General features: G+C 31.6%; 1 protein-coding gene across 3 annotated transcripts in view; it reads right to left on the reverse strand.

The window, feature by feature from the left end:
- The window catches only part of LOC114325269 (5'-3' exonuclease PLD3-like), a 112,050-nt gene that overhangs the window by 85,010 nt on the left and 2,014 nt on the right, over nucleotides 1-25,026 (reverse strand). Inside the window, exon 2 of one of the 3 annotated variants that reach the window (XM_050656630.1) lies at nucleotides 5,359-5,678. In XM_050656630.1, the coding sequence (XP_050512587.1) occupies nucleotides 5,359-5,667 (309 nt within the window). In that variant the 5' untranslated portion in view covers nucleotides 5,668-5,678. Of the gene's footprint in view, nucleotides 1-1,743; nucleotides 1,883-5,358; nucleotides 5,770-25,026 lie in introns of those variants that run through there. The other 2 variants (XM_050656629.1, XM_050656631.1) reach the window with 2 other exon arrangements.

Here is a 25,026-nt window from a genome sequence, read left to right on the forward strand (position 1 = left end):
ATTTTGAAATAAATTTCAAATGGTTGGACATCATGAAATTTCAAAAAGTGTTTCCAATTACCCTGACTGACCTGAAGCAGTCCTGAAAAAGCGTTTAAGATGTGGACTAGACGAATCAACAAAATATCACAACAAAACAAAAAAAAAATGGAATATTCGGGATAAGTGATGAGAAATAAGAACCGTAATATATCACTAAAATGGCTTCTACAAGTAAAAGTGCTTAATAGGGCTTTTCATTCACAGTAATTTGTTTCGAGCTTCTGTCATGTGTCTTATAATATTAAGATATCTACGTCATATGTCTTTGGTTTGTATCATTGGTATATACCAATAACGTATGACGTAGATATATTAATATTAGACGACACATGACCCATGGACAAATTCACATACTTAGGCTCCCTGATCATCAAGGAGAACGTCATGATGGAAGAAATCAATCACATACTTAGGCTCCCTGATCACCAAGGAGAACGCCATGACGGAAGAAATCAAGCGAAAGATAATCCTAGCGAACAAATGCTATTTTGGACTGAGTAGACATATGAGAAGCAGAAACTTAAGCCAAAAACAAAAATAACCATATACAAAACCCTTATACAACCAGTGTTGACATATGGATCGGAGACATGGACCATCTCCAAGGCAGATGAAAACCTTCTGCTTATATTTGAACAAAGGATCCTGAGAGGAATATTGGGTGGCATCTGTGAAAATGGTATTTGGAGGAGGAGGTACAACTACGAGGTATACCACAGATATAAACATATATTTGATGGTAAAGACGAAGAATCTCTTACAAGAATAGGAAGACTAAGATGGGCAGGACATCTAGCAAGATCACAGCATAACAACCCTCCTAGAAGAATCCTTATGTCACAACCTGTGGGAAGTAGAAATAGGGGTAGGCCAAAACTTAAATGCAACGATGGTGTAGATGAGGATGGGAGAAAAATAGGCGCAGCAAACTGGCAACGGTTGGCAATGGATAGGACTGACTGGTGTAATAGACTTGGAAAGGTCGAGGTTCTTTCATAGGATTGTAGCACCATTGATGATGATGACATGACCGAAGCTCGAAACAAATGACAGCAATTGATGAAAAGCCCTATAAAAGGTGAATGTAGAACAGGACGAATATTCAAGATCTAGCTTACATAATATCTACCATGATAGGACTCTTCAAAGCAGCAATAACTATAAATATTCTTAAAAAGTTGTCTGAAACTAGATATTTGGGCGCCTGATTTTACTCAAATATAATATTCTGCTTTTAAAATAATTTTTAATATTTAAAGTAGGTCAGCAATAAAAAATTATATCAACTCCAGGATAATCTAGACGGGAAATATGACGTGCTATAATAATAAAATGAACAAATTTTGAATATAAAATTGAAACTGTTGAAAGACAATTTTACAAATCTGATTTTTGTGTCCTATATTTTAATTCAACCAAAATAAAATTTAATTAATTTTTACATGGTAATACTGCTCTTGATTAATAAAATTTTTAGACACTTATTTCAATTATTATTTAAATACATTATTATTAAAATACAAAGGAAATCTCCTTTGTATTTTAATTAATAATAGCATAGGGGAATATTGAATCTAAGTTGCCTTGATGCATATGTAATCCCATAATTGAATATTCTTTGTTTGATTGTTATACAAGCTAATAAGTATAAAAACATCTAATTATTCAAATATATATTTATCAGTAAATCTGCGTACTTACTTTGTTTATCGTGTTTATTTTAATTTTCATTGATAATTGTTGCTAATACTTTCTTATCACTAAAGTTAGCAATTTAACAAACGCTATTTTGAATTTATGCCTCCTGTGGGAGAACTGTCAGATTATATATGAATATGATGCTGTAATACTGATTGCATACGTTGCAGTTGCAGAGATGTTTTGCGTTTTTGGGGAAGGGATTTCTAAGTCAGAGGCGGCTCATAGTATGCATTAAGGGGATGGCAACAAAAAAATAAAATTACATACAAGTAATTGGACTTCGTAAGTGCTAGGTTTTCATTCAAAGTAATCGAAAGTAGAACTGAAAGTCGATATTTGAACTCTTCGTGTAACTTTGCGTCGATTGATATACGATTTTATTAATTTTGAGACATTTTTACTAAACTGTGGGTCACCATTGTTTAAAAAGAAATGATTTCACAACCGGAACTAAAGATTCAATTTCAACTTTTCAATAAGCTTCGATTCATGTGTTATATGTAGGTACTATTTCTACGACTATAATGGCATTTCTGGTTAGAACTTTTTAACCGGAAATGATATTAAAACCAAAATTTTACATTTTTTCTCATCTTGCTAAGGCACGTCGAATGATATATCGCTTATACCATTTAGGCGACTTTAAAACAGTACTTACGGTTGCAACTCTAAAACCGGAAGTCCGATGTCAAATTTCTGATCTTTAATACCATCCTTGGGTTATAAGCTTACATTAGAGACCTCATTTGTCAATATATCTGTATTAATAACGGAGTTGTATTCACGGATGGACAGATAGACGGACAGACAGTCATGAAACAGGAAGTATATATTTGTTCTCGTCGTGCGAAGGCGCGTCGAATAATATATCACTTGTACTATTCCGGTGACTTTAAAACAGTACTTCTGGTTGCTTTTCTAAAACCGGAAGTCATAGGTCAAATTTCTCACCTTTAGTACCATCATTGGATTATAAGCTTTCATTCGACACCTCATTTGTTATTCTACCTAGTATAGTGACGGAGGAGTTTTATTCGCGGTCGGACGGACCGACAGCCTAGGTCAAATTTCTCATCTTTAGTATCATCCTTGGATTATAAGCTTTCATTTGACACCTTATTTGTCATTCTACCTGGTATAATACCGGAGGAGTTATATTCGTGGTCGGACGGACAAACGGACAGACAGCCAAGGTCAAATTTCTCACCTTTAGTGCCATCTTTGGATTATAAGCTTTCATTTGACAGCTCATTTGTCATTCTACCTGGTATAATGACGGATGAGTTATATTCGCGGTCGGACGGACAGGCAGTATAGGTCAAATTTCTCACCTTTAGTACCATCCTTGGATTATAAGCTGTCATTTGACACCTAATTTGTCATTCTACCTAGTATACTGACGGAGGTTTTGTGTTCACAGACGAACAAACAGACGGACGGACAAACGGACGGACAGACGGACGTGGATAATTCTAAGTTTTCACATTTTTCAAAATGGGTGAAAACAAAACTTTACCGCGAAGGTTCAGACTATATTTCTGTATTTTTAAATTTCAAATATCTTTAAAATTGAATAAATGAATTTTATTATACAGTGCGCTGGAATAAGTGTTACCCCCCTTATCAACTTATTTATTTTTAGTACATAAGCAAAACGCTCGGACAGGTCGATTTTTAAAAATAATCATAGTATATTATAGCATCAATGTTTCGAACTTTACGCGATCCCTCTTCAGGTGACAGGCACAACTTTAATTTTTTTTTAAATAGGAAAGCACATACATAATGTGACTCCTCACTTAAAAGCTTTTTAAATACTGATTACAAAAATATATAACACTTTAATCCTCTTTAAAAGTGTAGGCGCAAAATTTCGTTCGAATTATTTTTGAACGCATTTATTTTTTTCGAATCCTGATAGAACTAATAAGTATTTTTGAAAAATTTAAACGCAGAATGAAAGATTACATTACTACCGAGGGCTGAAAGCCCCTTAAAATAAACAAAAAGTTTCTTTTGAATGATTTATTTGAAATTAAAAATCATACTAAATTTTCTCTTTTTTCACCCCTGTGTCTTATTAAAATAATCATTATAGTAGTTTTCAGGGACTTTCGACCCTCGATAATACTGTTATATTTCATTCTGCGTTTAAATTTTTCCAAAAGTATAGTTTTCTCAGGATTCGAAAAAAATTAATATTTTTAAAAAGATTTCGACCTAAATTTTGCGCCTACGCTTTCAAAAAGCATTAAAGTATTATACATTTTTGTAATCAGTATTTCAAAAGCTTTTAAATGAGGTGTCACATGATGTACTTTCCCATTTAAAAAAATCAAAGTTGTGCCTGTCACCTGAAGAGGGATCGCGTGAAGTTCGAAACATTGATGCTATAATATACTATGATTATTTTAAAAATCGACCTGTCTGAGCGTTTTGCTTAAGTGCTAAAAATAAATAAGTTAATAAGGGGGGTAACACTTATTCCAGCGCACTGTATGAAATAGAAAAAAAACCACACAATGACCGAAAAATTAAACCCGGAAAACCTGATAAATCCAGAAATAGAAAAGCGATTGTGAGAAGAATTGACTCGAGAACTCCATAAACAGAGGAAGGAAACAATCGAAGAAGAATGGAATAACATTAAGAGAATATTATGGGAAGTCGATAAAAGAGCGATATGGATTAAAAAACATTAAAGGAAGGAGCTTTGGTTTGAAGAATGTAAGCAACCAATAGGCAAAACAAATGAACTACAGGTAGGATGTGCTGTATACTCAAAGAAGAAAACGGTAAAGGCGCGAAAAATTTGAAGAACGAAGCGAGGCAGACAAAATATGCATAAGAAAGAAGAGGAGATACGAAAACGGAGGAAAATTTCAAGCAGGGTGACACTAGAGAAGCATAATAAAATCATGAAACTACTAAGGCCGGAATGGAAGGATTGAATTTTAAATTAAAATGAGAATTTTACTGTCATCGTTGCATTTGGTTGTCTTTTTAAAGACAGATCACATGCTATAATTTTTTTGTGACGGATATTCTTGAATTGGGATTGATTTCATGTAATCGAATGAACTATCTTTTAGTAAAGTCGTCCCAGGACCGCAACTCATAAATATTGGTGATATCATTTTAAAGTCTTTTATTTTAAAATGTATACATAATATAAGTCTGAATTGCCAATCTAAATGAGATTAAATAAATTATTAGAAGAATTTTTTTACTTAGCAACAACTTTTTGTTTAATTTAGTACCCAATCACACAACACTTTTATCTATGATTTAGTAGTATTTTGTATTTTGACAACGAAACAAGATTTGGGCTTCGAAACGTTAATAAAATTATTTTTTCAATTTAATTGTGGCTTATTTCCCATCTAAATAGTTAATCATAAAAATGCCACAAGGAAATAGCTTCAGAACAACATTGAAGATGAGAAAGAAATAGGGCTAGCTGTCAACGTTGTTAAAACTAACGCCCTAATACAGGTTACAGTGTAGATAATAGTAAGTTGCCTCCATTTGGCACATCAGTGTAATGCAACTTATTAAATAAATGACTGTTTATTCTTATTATCCTGTATAATATTAAATATTACAAACACTCACCGACAATCGTGGTTTTCCAAGCAATCCAGGCGCTTTAAACTTGTGGACTCTCTCTGTGGTGGGGGGTATAAGTACAAGCAATTGCTCCCTATCTCCACTTCTTCCCGTTTCCGTAGCTGGTGTCCTGGTTCTCGATCCCGAAGACAAAGTGTTGAGGTGAATGTTGGAACTATTATCGCCATAGCTTATATTATTCGTATTGTTAACTTGAACAAGCAAACTACAAGTTTGCGAAGCGATTTGAAACAGACCGTCTTGGAGATTGCGTTGCTTCGGTGGACTCTTCCCGAAATCCCAGAAATGTGGCATTCTAGGAATCCCTAGAACGAACGAAAAGTAGTTGGTTTCGTGGGTCGTGTGACGATTACCTCGCTGTCTATTCTTTTTATTTGCCATTCTAAGCTATCTAAGCTAAAGCTAAATAAAGCAAGCAAATAGCGCATGCAGACAAGTCGCTGCATTGTCTTCTTTAATTTTGGTTTTATAAAAATAATTGTCCATATCTGAAACAGTTAATTTTTTCAAGGAATACTAAGAGATCATAGAATAATTTGCATTTTGAACAAGTTGGACAGTTACAGAAACAAATAACTACATTATTAGAACATAGAGCATTTTGTGGTTAATATGCTGATCATAACATGTAACTCAATGATGGCATAAAAATGAAACCATAAAACCAAGAACTAAGTAACACACCACAATTCTATTATTTAACCTTCCGATGACCAACCTTTTTTGTTACACGGGTGACCAACGGGGGTCAAAAATGACAACTGACAGAAAAATTAAGTTGTTTTAAGAAATAAAATAATTAGTCGAGGAAATGAAGCATTTTGGCTCGCAATTTTTTCGTCCAGTATGGATTTACCTGAATTTTTCATAGATGGTAGGAAATAGTCCAAGGATCATTTTCTATATCATGCCGCTGTACGCTAAAACCTTGGGGGTGGTTGCCACCCCATCTCGGGGGCGGGAATTTTTTATTACATTTTAACCATATAAATCGATGTAAAAAGTAATTCTAAGAAAAAAATGATTTTTGCATTTTCTTCGTAAAACTAATATTTTTCGAGTTATTCGCGCTTGAAAGTAACAGTTTTTCGATGAAAAAATCGACTTTTTTGGAGGGTTTTTTGAGAATACCTCGAAAAATATGCATTTAATCAAAAAATTGTAGATATCAAAATTGTATCTTTTAGTAACTCAAACCAAATTCTTTTTCTGTAATATCTTTAAGACCAATACAAACCGAGATACGGCATGTTAAAAGTTTGTTTTTTTCGTCAAATGCATAATTTGAAATATTCAAAGTAAAATAACAGAAAACCTTGGCATTTTTCGAGGAAAACTTAAATAATATTTTTTCAAGTATGCAGTTAGGCCTTTCAAAAAATAATAACAAAAAGTTTCTAGCCTGAAAATTAAGTGACTTTTGATCAAAAAAAGTCGGTACCTGCTTTTCTCTATGAAAAAATCAGTGAAAACAACCCCCTAACTACCCTCCTAATTAAAAATTGGTTTTCGTCTTTCTGTAATTCCTTTTTATATTTGTATTTATCAATACACCCAAGAAGTTTGACATATTTAAAAGGCCTAATTTTAGAAAAATTGGAGTTTAAATAAAAATTAATTTTTTGGAATTTCCCATTTTTCACCTTTTACTTCAAAATATCTCCGAAAATGATGAAGATACGAAAAAAATTAAAGACTACTAAATTGTAGCTTTTTTAATATCTAAAATTCTCTTGTAAATATATTTTCATTACAGTGAACATTTAGCGAGATATAGCTGTTTAAAACCTCTATTTACGAGCAAACACCCCCTTATTCGAGCCCTTTAAACTTACCCTAATTAAAAACTAAGGGATCTTACGGAATTTAGTTTACACAGTCTTTATAACTCTTCAAAAATCCTACAAAGTCGCTTTTGAAAAAACTTTTTATCGCCAAAAATGAAGGAGCTATGTTTATAAAACCAATTCTTTTTTTTTTCGAAAAATTCGGATAGTCCGCTTATGGATAGTTTTCAATGTTATGTATACCACAGAACCGGTTCGTATACTGAAAGATGACTAAAAAACTATTTGTATTTGTATTTGTACATATGTATTTGTAAATTCGTATTTTTGTGTAAATAAATGTTTTTGTAATTCTTTAATTCTACTTTTTTTTCTGTATAGATCTATTAAAATATCTACTTATAAAAACTGTAATGTGATTAAGGGTGGTTTTTGAGGGTTGAAATATTATGATATTATATCATAAAGTATAAAACAATCATTATTTAACCAATCAAAACCAATTTTTCTCCATATTAAAGTTTACAATATTTTTATATAATTTTTGACAATAAGGGGTAGTTTACACCCCTAAAAATAATCAACGCCCTTAAGCATGATATAGAATATGAAGTACAGGGTGAGATGATCCTAATCCCAAATTTTTATATAAATCGATGCAAGCCGAAATTATTTTTTTAGGATAAGTAAATTTTTTATATATAGCTCCAACAAGGGTGGTTTTAAGGGTTGAAATATTATGATAGTATATCTTAAAGCATAAAACAATCATTATGTAACTAATAAGAACCAAATGTTGACAATATTATAGTTTAAAATGTTATTTTATAATTTTTTAGAATTAGGGGTAGTTTTCACCCTTAAAAAACCAAACGCGTACAACGGCTCAATATAGAAAATGAACTAAAGGGTGTAATGAGCCCAATCCCAAATTTTTGTACAAATCGATACTGAACGAAAAAGTTGCGAGGTTTTTGTTGAATACCCAGTAAAAATAAGCAACGGCAAATCTAGGGGATTTTTGTTATTGTATGATGTAGTTGGAAACAATGTTATATAAGTGTCAGATGTCAACTGTAAGCAAAAATAAGTGTCAAAGAAAAATAAATGTTGATTTTGATGTTTAAGTTATTTGTAGAATTATTGAGTTTTCTTTTAAAATAAAACTGACTAGAAGTACTTCGGTGTTTAATTAACATCCACGCAATTCTGCAAAACATCAGTTTTGCCATTTTTTCAGCTTCATTTCCTCGACTAAATGTATTCGTAATATTAATGTTACTATTGTATCAATAAATGATAAATAAACATTAGTAAAACATATTTTTAATTACAACTGAACAAAAACAGTAATCATCATTCTGAACTTAGTTTAGAACTAAAGAAATTTTAAAATATACACTAATTTACGTCGCCAAAGGTTTAACAAACATTTTTTTCAATATTGGGATGTTTCTTACATACAAATCCACATAATAGACGGTATTTACTTAATATAAAATTGAAACATGGAAGGCCAAGGGAGTTCGTGTCTTTGACCCCAAATAAAAAAAAATTGTTTTTCGTAAAATATAGGGAATTTTTTTTATTATAAAATATGAGGGTATCTAGAATGATATTAAAGTTAAATAAAAAATAATGAGTTTAAAATTGAAAATATTTCTGAATTTATTAAATAAAAATATGCATTGGGGTCAAAATTTACCCCTCTTGGTCATCCGAAGGTTAATTGTCAAGCGAATGCTGCTAAATCAGTTTTTTTAAATTTCCAACAGATGGTGCTAGAGTAATACCGAAATTCGGGCCCAAATCCGAAAGGAGGAGGGCCTTGCAGTGTGGAATGGGGGAATGGGGCGGTAGAGATACAGACCTATGGGAGGCTCATGACACGAGTCTGCAGAACAAGTCTGCTGCGAGTGGCATGCGCCTACAGGACTATGCAGCAGCCTTGTGAGCCATCATTTGATATGTTCTGCTGCGTTTTGGCAGTGGAAAGAAAAGGGCTATATGAAAGAAGAGATCTAAAGCTTACTATGGCCGAGAGAAGACAGATAGGAAAGGTCAATTGAAAGATGGCTAGAAGAATGTAACAACAAGGAATATACGGCGCAGTGGACAAAAATGCTAAGGGGTCATTCCATTTCAAATCACTCAATTTTGGAGCAAAAAAAATTTTGGACCTCCGATTTGTCTGAAAATTGGTATATAGCTTCTGCGGGACGTAAAAATAAGATTAAGGTCAACAAACCTTCTTCTTCTTTTTTTCTCAAAATGTTATTTTATGCGATTTTACAGTGATTTGGTGTTTATTTATACAAATTTGCATTTTCTATCGTAAAGTATTAATGGAAAACATAATATTTTAATAGAAGGGACTCAAAAATGGCATTATAACAAGTTACTTTGATTCAAAACAAGCTTTTGATCAAATTTTATAGTGTAGAAAACGTTAAAATACGGTTTTTTTACATTTTTCTCCATTCCCAAAATACATCATAATCGATTTGGCTGAAAATTTGCCCACAGATAGACAAAACATAGGACTTTAAGTGGCGAGAAGGATTTGAATTATATTACAATACCAAAAAAGTTACATGCAATATTATAGTCAAAAATATAGGCGTGTACTGTAAGTAAAATTAACTCGAAAATATCGACCTCACGACAAAAATTGTTAAAAATAAATTGTAATAATTGTAAATACGATTTATTTGGAAATATTTCAGTTCCTACCATTTTTGTCGAAAAGTTAAAAATGGCGGAGATATTGAGCAAAACAGGTTCTCCTTTAAAATCAAGATGGCGGCTAACGTAACGGAGGAATTCATTCGTGATTTTCAGTTTAGGCTACTATTGACTCCCCTAAAGATCAGAAAAATAAAATTTTGGGCAGCTCGACATTCAAGGTCAAATGCTATCCCGACTGGACTAATGTATACTTTTGAGTCTGATATTACTGCATGTAACTTTTTTGGTATTGTAATATAATTCAAATCCTTCTAACCACTTAAAGTTCTATCTTTTGGCTATGTGTGGGCAAATTTTCAGCCAAATCGATTATGATGTATTTTGGGAATGGAGGAAAATGTAAAAAACGGTATTTTAACGTATTTTACACTATAAAATTTGATCAAAAACTTGTTTTGATTCAAAATAACTTGTTATAATGCCATTTTTGAGTCCTTTCCATTAAAATATTGTTTTTCATTGATACTTTACGACAGAAAATGCAAATTTGTTTAAATAAACACCAAATCACTGTAAAATCGCATAAAATAACATTTTGAGAAAAAAAGAAGAAGAAGATTTTTTGACCTTAAATATCTTATTTTTATGTCCCGCAGAAGCTATATACCAATTTTCAGACAAATCGGAGATGCAAAATTTTTTGCCTGAGTGATTTGACATGGAATGTACCTTAAAGATTGAGTAGGATTATTTCCTAACGCAGATGCTTACATGGCACGGGTGTTTTAGAGCCTACCTATGTAGGTTCGGAAAGACTGACACGGATGAATGCCTATACTGCAGACACTGTGACACATACGCTGTTAGAGTGCAACAAATGGATAGAAAGGAACAGAATGGAAAGAAAGACAGGTGTAAATTTTATGACAGTGAGATAAATGATTGAGAGAATGGTTAAAAATAAAGCAGGTTGGACTAGGATACACAACTATATCCGTGCAGTGATCAAGAAGAAAGAAAAGGAAGAAAGACAGTTATAACAACGACAGAGGTAAGAGGAAAAGATATTGTAAGTTGAGGGAATACGTTATGATGAGAGGCGAATTAGTGAACCAGATTGTGTGAGTCAGACTGTGGGGAAGGAATGCCAGTCTGGAAGTGATGCTGTTCTGGGAGCGATGAGTGCCTTCCACTCGCTCTTTGGAACGGAGTAGAATAATATTCGAGAGAAATATACTGAGAAAAGTATATGGCCCAGTGCAAGAGGAAGACGGTACATGAAGAATCAGGAGAAACGACGAGGTTAATGAATTGAATGAAGTGTATGGTAATGTAAGATTTGTGAAAAGTCAATAACTGTCATGACTGGGACATGTTCAGAGACCAGAAGACGCAAAAACAGATAGGAAGGCAAAAAAGGAAGGTTTAGAACGAGATAATGAACAATGGACATGAACAATGCACGAGAAGGGCACAAGAGAGATCTGAATGGAAGGACATAGCCAGGAAGGCACAGAACTATCCAGTAGTGATGTTGATTATAGTTACTTTCCAGTAATCGTTACAAATCGTTACTTTTGTATAAAGTAATCATTTACATTATTCGTTACTTTGATTACTTTTGTTACTTTTGTATTTGAGTACCGGTAATCATATGGAGAATTAGTCCAAGTAATGAAGCTTAAAATAGGACAAAACCTCGCAATTTTTACAGAATGGATCGATTTGATTGAAAATTTGAGAACAAGTAGTAGATAGTCCAAGCATCAAAATCTATATCATGCCGAAAGGCGCTTTTACCATGGGGGTGGTTGCCGCCCCATCTCGGGGGTGGAAATTTTTTATTATATTTTGACCGCAAAAGTTGGTAAAAACATTCATTCTAAGCAAAAAACTTCTATATATTTTTTTGATAAAATTAATAGTTTTCGATTTATTCGCCATCGAAATTGTTAGTTTTATACCGAAAAAATCATGTTTTTAATAAGTATTCTGCTAATAACTCCGAAAGTTTTCGTTCTATCAAAACCACTTTACTTGACAAAAATGTACCCTTAGAAAAAATAAACAAAACCGTTTTTTTTTTAAATTTTTTTAAGACCAAGAGTAATCGAGCTATACTTTATTATATGCTAGCTCTTCTTCGTCGAATGCTAAATATTGTAGTTTCAAGGTCAAAAGACGGGAAAACCATGCATTTTTCGAGGATAACTTGTTTAAGCTAATTTAAAGCATTTAAAAATATCTATCTCCAGAAATAAAAAAAAGTCTCTATCTCAAAAATTAAGTGACTTATAATGAAAAGAATGTCAGTCCCTATTTTTTTCAGCGAACAAGTGATCAGAAGTAAACCCTAATCACCACTCTAATTAAAATTAGTCATTTACCTTGTTTGATCTTCTTTATTTATGTATTTTTAATATGTTCTAGAAGTTTGACCGGCTTAGAATGATTAGTTTAAAAAAATGGACATAAAAGCGAATAACGAATTTTGGTGGTTTTGAAAAAAATGGCTTTTTCTTCAGAATAGAAAGATTAGCATCAGAAATACGAAAAATATTTAAATATGGAATTGTAGCTTAGTTAATTCCCAAGAACATGATTTGCCAAAAATTTTTTCTATGGCCAAAATTGAGTGAGTTATTGACAATTAAACCTTGTAATAACATGCAAAAACCACCTTTACCAACCCTTTCAATGTCACCTATTTTTTTGACTGAGGATTTTAAAAGAATTTAATATTAACAGACTTATAGATCTTGTAAAAACCTACAAAATTCTTTTTTACCGAACTTCCTAAGATAAAAAATAAAAAGTCACGGTTAAAAAATCAATACAGTAGAACCCCGCAAATCCGAACTAACTGGGGGGACAGCCTGTTCGGATTCTAAAAAGTTCGGATTATCCGAAAGTTAGCCTAACTAATAATTCAAAGCTTTCATTGTCGTTGATTTTGAGTCGCAAAACGTTCTAGCAAGAGTATGCACAATATTATTGGACTCAAGTTGACTGCAAGAGAACCGAAGTAATTTTATATTTAACCTTTATAGGCACTACGTATAAAGTATGTATTCATTTTTAAGAAATTTTAAATATCAAAGTCCTATTAACCCTACATTGTTCAATCTACTAGTTGTACTCTGTATAATAAACATATTTTCGAATTCGGATTAGCGGGGTTCGGATTTGCGGGGTTTTACTGTATGTTTTTTTGAAAAAAAAGGAGAAATCCAATTGGAAGCATAATAATGCAAGTTAGCGGTGTTTTTAGTCATTGGCCTTATTTATTCTTTTTTATTTATGTATTATTAATAGATTCTAGAAGCTTGACTGGCTTAGAATGATTAGTTTTCAAAAAAATGGAGTTTAAAGCGAATAACGAATTTTTGTAATTTGGTAAAAAATGCCATTCTCTTCAGAATAGAAAGATTAGCATCAGAGATCCGAAAAAATGTTTAAATATGAGACTGTAGGCTATTTAATTCCCAAGAACTTCATGTGAAGAACTTTTTTCTACGGCAAAAATTAAGTGAATCGTAAATGAGTATACCATCGAAAACATTGATTTTTTAGATATAAAACTAACACTTTCGATAGCGAATAAGTCGAAAACTATTAATTTTATTAAAAAAATGCATAGAACGTTTTTTGCTTAGAATGAATGTTTTTATCAACTTTTGAGGTCAAAATATAATAAAAAATTTCCACCCTCGAGATGGGGTGGCAACCACCCCCATGGTAAAAGCGCCTTTCGGCATCATATAGATTTTGATCCTTGAACTATCCACTACTTATTCTCAAATTTTCAAGTAAATCGATCCATTCTGTAAAAATTGCGAGGTGAAAAGCTTCGGTTCCTGGACTAAATCGCATCTCTCATTACATATTTTGTATTAGTAGGATATTTTGATTACTATGATTACTTTTGTATTTGAGTACCGGTAATCATATCGAGAATCGCATTTCCCAGTATTTCTTATAAGATCTGATATAACAACGACCTTCACCGATCTATTTAATGGATATAAATTAAATGATATGTAATTATTAAAAACAAGGGGTGCCCGACATAATTTTGTCGAGACTACTGGGCGCATGCGCACACCGACTGTAGTCGCTGTAGTGTCACTGTAGTATTAGTCGCTACATATTTTAAGTTATGTAGCGCAAATAAGGTGTGCGTGAAAAGTTATTAGTGTTTTTAGTAAATATATTTATTATAATTTTTGTGTGTGGATTTGTCTTCCTCGTAATAAGTATTATTGAAAATGTTTATTTTCAATTAATCTATCTGTCACCGTGATTGTAATTATGTCCGAGAAATGATCGTGTGTAGACACAACGGTGGTAGCTGATCGGTAGAGCATTCGCCTACGGATCGAGAGGTCCCCGTTCGAATCCAGACAAAGTCATATTTTTTTTAATGTTTGGTATTCGTTTAGTTCTTTCTAAAATTAGTTTAATATTTAAATACAATACAAAAAAACTGTTTAAAGTAAATAGGTATATTGATTTTGTTGAAATCATAATATGAAGTTAGATTATATTATAATAGAAGTATAACTTCTTACGTGTGTACAAAGTACACACACATTCTTTTTTTATATATATAAATTCTACTAATTTTTTGGCCCGGGCAGATATTATTTTAGATTTTTGGATCATAACAATAAAATACACATAGACTAAGGCATTTAAGAAAAAAAAATGTGTGTGTACTTTGTACGTACGTAAGAAGTTATACTTCTATTATATAATTTCAAAGAAATAAATATACTTAACAGGTTATTTGTATTTTATTTAAATATTAAACTAACTTTCTTAACTACCACTTTTAAAATTTTTTTATTAAAACGATACCAAAAAAAAAAGAATGTGTGTACGTTGTACGCACGTAAGAAGTTATACTTCTATTATATGATTTCAACGAAATCAATATACTTTAAACAGTTTCTCTACTACTTTCCAAAAATTTTTATTAAAACAATACCAAAAATTAAAAAAATAAAAGAATAAAACACACACAAACACATTGAAAAATGCCACAAATGATTTCTGAACAAAAATTGTTGCCAAAAATTTTAATTAAATACGTATTTTCTGAAAAAAATTATATAATAATATAATAAAATTATAATAAAATTATAAAATATAATAAAATTATATAATAATATACTTACAAAATCTATAAAAAAAAAATAAAAAAATGATATAACTTGCATTGGGCTTGAACCTACTTCCCGTGTATCCCGCCGTACGAGAGTCGAAGCGATTTCAAACTGCACCACCTTCGCGTATACGTCATGTGGGAATATACACAAACTGAACAACTTTTTGACATTTTGTTTATATGAATTTTTATTAGTTTGATTTTTGTCGAATTAAAATACAACAATATATAGAGTAAGAAAACGATACATTAGATGAAAATTTGTAGAAAGTTTGTTCGTAATCAGATTATGTAAATTAAAGCATTGTCTACTAGGGGTATAGCATAGCAATTACTAGGTAAGTACATTATTTTTTTTTTACAATTTCCAAATAGGTATGAAGATAATTTTTTATTGGAATACAACTGAAACATTTAGAATTACGTACCTGTGGCTTTTCAAAACTATTTAAAAAGTCACTATAATTATAAATTTGATTTTATTTCTGTCCTCACAACAATAAAAACTAATAATTATACATTTTTGTTTACCGATAACCTCCATATTGAACAATTATTGACAGATCATTTCAACACCCAATCAGAGCCCGTATAAAGACTAATACCAAACTGTCGGTGTGCGCATGCGCGCAGATCAATATAAATTCACCCTCAATCTCAATCGCGCCTAAAGAAGTACAACTTCAATAAAAAAAGAATATGAATCGTCCGGGATTTTAACCCCGGACCTCTCGATCTCCGGTCACACGCTCTCCCACTGAGCTATATTCCCTTCGCTTTGACAGGTTACAAGATTTCTCATACATACTGACAAATTTAATAGACCAAGTGAAGTATACAAAAATACTTTAAATACACTTACTATTATTATAAAATATCTTATTCCCGAGGAAGACAAATCCAAAGACACAAAAATTATAATAAATAATACATTTACTAAAAACACTAATATATCCTTTTAATGACTTATTCGCACTGACAGAGCTGATACATACATATCTTGAAAGATTAGCAACGAACTACATACTGTCTGTATGCGCATGCGCCCGGTATTATAAAATTTCACTCTCGATCGTAAAGAAGTATAACTTCAAAAATAAATGATTTTTAGGGAAATAGTGAAACAGGAAAAAGTTTTCAATAGAAAAATGAGTGGAAATGCATATTTGCTGTATAAAATGCATCCAAAAGTACATAACCATTCATCCATGATTAAATTAAAGAGCATATGACTCAATGAGTCTCTCTGTCTTATTACGCTGCCTATATCTATAGATTCTGTAAGTTGTCCATCTATTCTGACTTCCATTTTGTTGTTATGGTAGATTTTTTCAATAGTTTTTATGATATCCAAGGGAAATTCTCTATTATACAGATGATGGATTACATCTGTGAGTCTTAACTCTACTCTGTCAAATGCTTTCTTCAAGTCAATCAGACATAGAAATGCTGGTCTATTATACTCTAGTGATTTCTAAGTAATTTGCTTTATGACGAATATTGCATCGTTACACGATCTTCCAGTACTTACGAAAACCCTGTTGTTCATCTGCTAAACTTATCCTCTGATTCATTAGGTCTTGTAAAAATTTAGTTGTAGGTTTTAGAGTAGTATTTAACAAGTTGATACCTCTGTAGTTTTCTGGCTGCTTTTTATCTCCTTTTTTGAATAGTAGAATTAGTTCACTCGTTCTCCATTCTTCCGGTATTTTATTGGGTTTTATGATTTTGTTAATTAATGTTGTTAATTGTTCTGTCATTGCTGCTCCACAATACCAGTAATCTCGAGTAATCTGTTTGCATCAACTAAGTGCCAAAAACAAACCCTCGAAACTAGATGACGAATCTTAGCAGTAACTCTGGGCACCCAGGTGCTTCGGAGGTCGGTTCTGATTGCATATTCGTGTTCAGTGACCCCAAATACCCCGAAATACGAAAATCTGGCCCTTAATATACTGATTTTAACATGTTTATGCATTTTTCGATGCGTTTTATACACTTTAAAATGTAATAATGCATTCCACCCATTTTTCTATTGTAGACTTTTTTCCAGACGTCATCCTAATCCTAAATACAATTAGTCTGGGCTGATTATCGGAGAATAGGCCATTTTTGGGAAAAGTTATTTACCAGCAATTTTATTGCTGGAATCGAATTATAAGATCCTATATATTAATAATATAGGTATGCAAAGTCCTCAGATAGTGTGCTACTTTTTTTATAAACAAAATGGCGCCCGAAAATCGTGTTTTTTTCAATTATTGCTCTAGAACTCCGAAGATTTTAACTTTACAACAAAAACACTCAAATAAAAATTCACCGTGATTAAATTTTGCATAGAGACGTGTTTTTCCCGATCTGCTCCGACGAAAATTTTCCTCGGAAAATGCGGGTTTTCCCAACAAAATCTTTAATTTTCAAATAAAGTTTTAGATAAGTAATTATTTACCAATAATTAAATAATTTGGTGACTTAAAAGCCTTCTTGGTTTAGATTATAGTTCCAGAAGCTGGTGAAAATTAAACGAATATTTTAGCAACAATTCAATTATTGTTAATTAATAATTTACGGTCGCAATAATAACCAAAATAATTACGATGCACTGATCAAACTTTGAAATCTTATAAAGATGAGATGCCTATTTAACATTTTGTCGACAAAATATAAATGTTTTATTTTTTTGCATAATCTTTAAATGTTTAAAAAAAAATAGTTATAAACAAATTAACGTTTCTCATAAAGTTTTTATTATATTATAATTTTAAAAAATAGCTAAAATGCGCATTTCAAATATCTTGAAAATGAATGCTTTAAAACTTTTTTGCAACCATTTGCAAAAAAGTTATGAAACAGCAAATTAAACATACTATTACTACGGTGTTAATAATTTTTTTAAATTCTTTCAAAGCGTAGAAGTGAGTTTAAAGTACAAGCTAATTATTTATAAAACAATATCGATTATCAGCTTAATGGTTATATTTTAATTAAAGATTATAAATATATTTTTTTGTAATTTACACGCGCGAAAGTAGAATAATACAGTACCGTAGCTACCCGCCCACATACACAACTCGCGCGAGTTTAAGCGTGTCAGTCGCTTCGAGTGAACATTTTATCTCCGGCTCTGTATCAAGCCTATTTTCGCGCTAAAAATTACAAAAAAAAGTATTTTTAATCTTTGATTAAAATATAACCATTGCACTAATTTTTGACATTATTTATGAGTAATTAGATTGTACCATAGACCCACTTTTAAGCTTTGAAACAATTAAAACAAATTATAAACAATGGAGATATCGTATATTTATTTTGCTGTTTCCTAACTGTTTTGCAAATGGTTGGAAAATTTTTTTAAAGCATTCATTTTCAAGACCTATGAAATACGCATTTTAAGTATTTTTTAAAATTAGAATATAATAAACAATTTCTAAGAAATGTTAATTTGTTTATAACATTTTTTTTTAAACATTTAAAGATTATTTATATGTTGTCGACAAAATATTAAATAGGCATCACACCTTTATAATCTTTCTAAGTTTGATCAATGTCTCATGATTATTTTGGTTGTTATTGCGACTGTAAATTGTTAATTAACAATTGAATTGTTGCTAAACTATTCGTTTCATTTTAACCGGCTTCTGAATTTATAATCTATACCAAGAAAGCTTTTATTTCACCAAGCTATATAATTATCGATAAATAATTACTGGCCCAAAAAATTTATTTGAAAATTCGAGATTTTGTTGGGAAAATCCATTTTCCGAGGAAAATTTTCGTCGGAGCAAATCGGGAAAAACATGCCTCTATGTAGAATTAAATTGGGGTGAATTTTTATTTGAGTATTTTTGGTGTAAAGTTAAAATCTTCGGAGTTATAGAGCAATAATTGAAAAAAATACGATTTGTCGGCGCCATTTTGTTTATAAAAAAAGTAGCACACTATCTGTGGACTTTGCATACCTATATTAATAATATATAAGATCTTATAATTCGATTAAAGCAATAAAATTGCTGGTAAATAACCTTTCTTTGTACTTTACTAATTAGACCAACGTATTATAACTATTTTTTTTTCAAAATTTAAAGATTATTCAAAAAAAGAAAAATTTATATTTTGTCGATAAAATATTAAACAAGCATCTCATCTTTATAATCTTTATAAGTTTGATCAATGTATCATGATTATTTTGGTTATTATTGCGATCGTAAATTGTTAATTAACAATTGAATTGTTGCTGAAACATTCGTTTAATTTTCACCGGCTTCTGGAATTACAATCTATACCAAGAAATCTTTGATGTCACTAAGTTATTTAATTATTGATTAATAATTACTTACCTAAAACTTTATTTGAAAATTATAGTTTTTGTTAGGAAAACCCGCATTTTCCGAGGAAAATTTTCGTCGGAGAAAATCGTGAAAAACATATCTCTATGCAGAATTTAATTGCGGTGAATTTTTATTTGGGTGTTTTTTTGTAAAGTTATAATCTTCGGAGTTATAGAGCAATAATTGAAAAAAATACGATTTGTCGGCGCCATTTTGTTTATAAAAAAAGTAGCACACTATCTGCGGACTTTGCATACCTATATTATCAATATATAGGATCTTATAATTCGATTCCAGCAATAAAATTGCTGGTAAATAACTTTTCCATGAATTTTGCTAATTAGCCCACAGTAAATGCAAAAAGTTGCAAGTCTCTAAGTACCTACTATATTTACAAATATATTTATTCATGTGTTTTTAGTATTAAATGCCCTGATCTAATAAAAACAATGCCATACCTACATGTAAAATTAAAGTTGATGATCATAGTCTAGAAATATTATCATTTCTACATTTTTTCCGGTCAATCTAAGCTATTTTTTTCTAGGCCTGATAAGAATAGTGTGTATTTATTATTAAAATCTAATGTGTTGCATTTTTATTTTCAAAGGAACAAACATCTGTGAATTATCTACCACGACAAATCGTATTTTATCGTATAGACATCTGTTTCTGGGTGAATGCTTTGTTAAATGATTTACCTCCCTCTGTTTCAGCTACTTCTCAGCGCCCTGTAATCCTGTAAAACTCTTCATAGCCTTCGCCCTTCATAGATAAAATTTTAGTTAACTGTACTCATAACGAACACTCGTGGAATACCGGTCCGATTCCGATATCAACCGATTGTAGATACAATGCTCAAATAGGTACTCGCTCTGATACGATTGGTACGAAGACACGAAGTAATCAGAGTAATCAAAGTAACGATTTGCCTCTGTATAGTAATGTAACGAGTACTTTGTAACGAATAGTTACTTTTTCAACATCACTACTATCCAGGGTTATGATGCCAAACGAAGAAGAAGGGGAAGAAGAGAAAAATAGGAAATAATATTAAAATTTCAGAAGAAAATAGCTTCAAAACAATACAAGTGCTAAAAATATATTCTACGTCCACTAACGTAACAAAACATGATAAGGAAAAGTCTCGGGAGAAAATTCAAAACTTACGACACTGGGTTGGGTATACAACTAAATCCATGTTGAACACTAATTTAATTTGTTAAAAGACACGTCATGCTACTCTAACAATTCAAGTCTATAAACAAGACAGTTGTTATTAAAGACTTGAAAGCTACGAAAATACATTAACATATTTACAATTCACTACTGGATAATCAATAAATTTTCAATTACCCTTAATGCATTAGTTTGTGGCGCTCATTTGTGTAATTCGACTATAAAAAGCAAAAACATTTATCACTTTTTTGTTTAATTGTCTAATTCTTAGATCAGGACTAATCTGTAAAAAAACGTGTATTTTTGGGTGTGAGAGGTGGCATTCGGATTTTTGTAGATAAAGTTAGTGACACCTTCAGTAATAATAATTGACTTATGCTCCTTCTCAAATATGCCCGGAACATTAATAAAAAAATTAAAATATTTAAAAATTTCGAAAAACTTTGATTTTTTTCTGCTTTCTTTGCTTATAACTTTAAATAGATCCATTTTGAAACAAAGTCGTAGAGAAATAAAATAAAGATAATTGAATTTTGTATGATATACGACTGGTCAAAAATGTCTTAAGGTATTACCTTTTCTGCAATATAGCAATAAATACAAAATAAGGGGGCAAAATACGCCTTTTGTTATTCATTGTTTCTTAACCACTTTGGTGGCACTTAGAACCTTAATAATACGCTTAGAAAATTCTTATAACTTACTTAAACGGTCTACCAAATTTCATTAAAATCGACCTAATAGATTTTGCTTAATAAATTTGCAATATAAATGTTTTTAAAAAAGTTCAAATTTTTAAAATCTTTCTGAACAAAAAGTGGACCATTTAGAAGTTGGCTAATTTTTTTTACATATAAAGAGGTGCTCTACCTATCTAATACACTTGACAGAATTAAAATCGGATTATTTAAGGGACCGGAAATGTTTTAAAATTATAAACAATTTTTTGGCTTATAAACAAATAGCTTTATTGTTTAATAATAAAAAAAAAATTAATTTTTACCAATGCAAATAATTAAAACCGGTTAATTTGTCAAATGCTGTCAGCAGAATTGCTATTTTATTTTTTAATCAAAAGTTATTCTCGTTCAAAAATTGCAATTTTTCGATTTTTTGAAAGTTCCACCGCGTTTATCTCGAAAACTATGCATCCTACGAAAAAACTTGTAAGAACATTTTTTGCTTAGAATTACCCAAGAAATACAAAAAAATGTTTTATTTTGCGAAAAATCGATGTTATGTAATTTCTCAAGTTCTTTGTTTATAAGAATCTTATCGACATCCGGATCGACTGTTACCCAAAAAAAATCGTGTTCTACGGGTCAAAAAATACATAAAAATCTTGGGTAAGTCCATCTAAATAAAGGAGCCCGTAGCACCCCCTCCTGGACACAGCACTAATTTGTTTATAAGCCAAAACATTGTTTATAACTTTAAAACATTGCTGAGGCTGCTTAAATAATCCGATTTCAATTCTGTAAAGTGAATTAGATAGGTGGAGTGCTTCTTTATATGTAAAAAAATTGTCAAATCTTTGTATGTTCTAGTTTTAGTTGTGCAAGATTTTAAAAAAATTTAATTTTTTTAAAAAAGTTTAGATTGCAAAATTATTATGCAAAATCTAGTAGGTCAATTTTGATGAAATTTGGTGGACGGATTTAGCACATTACAAAAATGTTCTAAGCGAATTAGGAAGGTTCCAAGTGTAAACCTAAGTGATGGAAAAACATTGAATAAGGACTTACTAGTTTTGCCCCCCTATTTTATATTTATTGCTATTTTGCAGAAAGGGTGTTAAATTAAGACATTTTTAACTAATCGTATTTGATAGAAAATGTAATTATCCTTGTTTTATTCCTATACGACTTTGTTTCAAAATGAAAAGTTTTAAAGTTATTAGCAAAGAAAGTAGAAAAAGAACGAAATTTTTTGAAATTTTGAAATAATTTTTTTTATTGATGTTCCGGGCTTATTTGAGAAGGAGCATAAGTCAATTATTAGAGGAAACAGTAGCGATCAACAAGTAGCGAAAACGCGTTCCAAGATTGCGGCTGCAATTTGGAATATTTTTTCGAGATATTTGCCACACGTATTCGTAATATAATAAAGAATGGCGGTACAGAGCCCAATTCGAAAAATATATTAATATGTGGAAATTACTCTGTAATTAAATACAATATTAAAAAAAAAACGAGCCTGTACCGCCATTAAGAAGAACAAAAAATACACTTTCTTCAAATAAATTTTTTTATCCGATGCCTAGATTTTGTGTCATTTTGGAACTACTAAAATTTTTTATTTCATTAGTAGTTCCAAAATGACACAAAATCTAGGCATCGGATAAAAAAGTTTATTTGAAGAAAGTGTATTTTTTTGTTCTTCTTAATGGCGGTACAGGCTCGTTTTTTTAATATTGCATTTAATTACAGAGTAATTTCCACATATTAATATATTTTTCAAATTGGGCTCTGTGCCGCCATTCTTTATTATATTACCAATACGTGTGCCAAATATCTCGAAAAAATATTCAAAATTACAGCCGCAATCTTGGAACGCGTTTTGGCTACCTGTTGATTGCTACTGTATCACCTTAACAAAGTTATCACCTAACTTTATCCGCAAAAATCCGAATGTCACCTCTCATATCCACCTAAAAACAGATCCTTCCTGGTCTAAATTTGATTTAATTTTACACGAGTAAGTACAAAAAATAGTCGATCAGATTAGCCAAGCGGACTGAGGCGCATGATTGACAAATCTATAGTCGCAGGGGTGGCCAAACTGTGGCTCGCGAGCCACATGTGGCTCTTTGAAGGATTATTTGTGGCTCTCAATAAATAATGTCCTGAATTACTTTCAATTTTTGTGTTTCAAAATGTTTAAATTACTAACAACAAATTTAAATAACTAAGTGTAACATTAGGACTTTGACAAGGAGACCCCTTCACCGTTGCTATTCAATTTGGCCTTAGAATATGTAATAAGTAAAATATCATCTATCCCGTGGACTTACCGAGTCACAAATTAGGAGTAGAAAAATGGGGAAGAACCGAGAGGTACTAATCCCTATCAAATCTCGAAAGTCGGAATACTTTGGACATATTTTGCGAAATGAATCCAGATATGGCCTCCTACAAGCCATCCTGCAAGGAAAAATAGTTGGAAAGCAAGGTCCAGGAAGAAGAACATCCTGGTTAAAGATCCTTAGAACTGGTTCAACACAACATATGTTGTGATAAACGCGATGCTGGAGATAAAATAAAGATTGCCATGATTATCGCCAACATTCGTCACTGACAGGGGGATTTGCGAATCGAGGATCAAATTGCTGGAATTTGATGATGATCTAGATGCAGTACCCCATTCTACAATAGACGTGAGAGAGGTGTTTTCACAACTCGAGGAAGAAACAGGTAAACTAGGCCTTCGAATAAATGAAGAGAAGACGAAATACAACTGAATTGGTCACTCTGTATGGTACTGAAAACATCGTCAGACATATAAAAGCTTAGATAAGATGGACAGATCATGTAGTAAGATCAGAGGAAGACAGAGTGTTAAATACAGCGTTTTTTGAAGATCAGTGTTTTTTTATTTCGGTAGATCAGTAGGCCGTCCCAGAAAAAGATGGAAAGATTATGAAGAATGGAAGTACCCTGAATTAGTAAAGGCGGCTTATAGCATTATTTAAAACAATGATGTGAATCATTTTATTTCACTTTAAAATTCGTGAAATCCAAACAGTGAGAGAAACATTTGATACCTTTTTGCACTTTTTAAATAATTGTTTAGTTGCGGCTCCCGAAAAATTTCAAATTTTGAAAAATGGCTCGGACTATCAAAGAGCTTGGCCACCCCTGATAGTGGATATGCGGTCGAGGCGATCGAGGTTCGAGCCCCAGCCCGGTGAATAGAAAAATAAAAAGGCTGACGTCGTAGTCTAAAATTCTAAAAAGAATCTAGACTTCGTCTGGAATAAGCTGGTGTCTGATCGGCCTATGGAGGAGCGGTACGGCAAGGGATAAGGGCTTGCGGCTCGGTAACACTCCTCCATAGATCCCTACCGGAAGGGCGTTGACGCCTAAAAACGGTGTATGGTACAAGTACAAAAAATATTAATCGTAGATGACGACCAAATAGTAATCGCACAAGACGAAGATAACCTCAGCTTTTTTATAAAAAAACTGGAGCAATAATATACAAAGAATGGAATGGAAATCAACTTAAAGAAAATTGAATACCTAACAATGACGAGTAGGGGACAGAAATAAAACAGATAGAAATAGACGAAGGTAAATAAATCAAAGGAGCAGACAAGTATGTACCTACAAGTATTTAGGTTTGATAATACCAAACAAGGGAACAACAACAGAAGATATAATGAATAGACTAGGACAAACAAGAGACTGTATAATAAAATTGAACCCGATACTGTGGGATAAGAACGTCAGTATAAAAACAAAAAGAGAATATATAACACCATGACAAAAAGGAGCCTGAT

This window comes from Diabrotica virgifera, chromosome 7 (genome assembly GCF_917563875.1).
Source record: "Diabrotica virgifera virgifera chromosome 7, PGI_DIABVI_V3a".
Lineage (NCBI taxonomy): Eukaryota > Metazoa > Arthropoda > Insecta > Coleoptera > Chrysomelidae > Diabrotica > Diabrotica virgifera.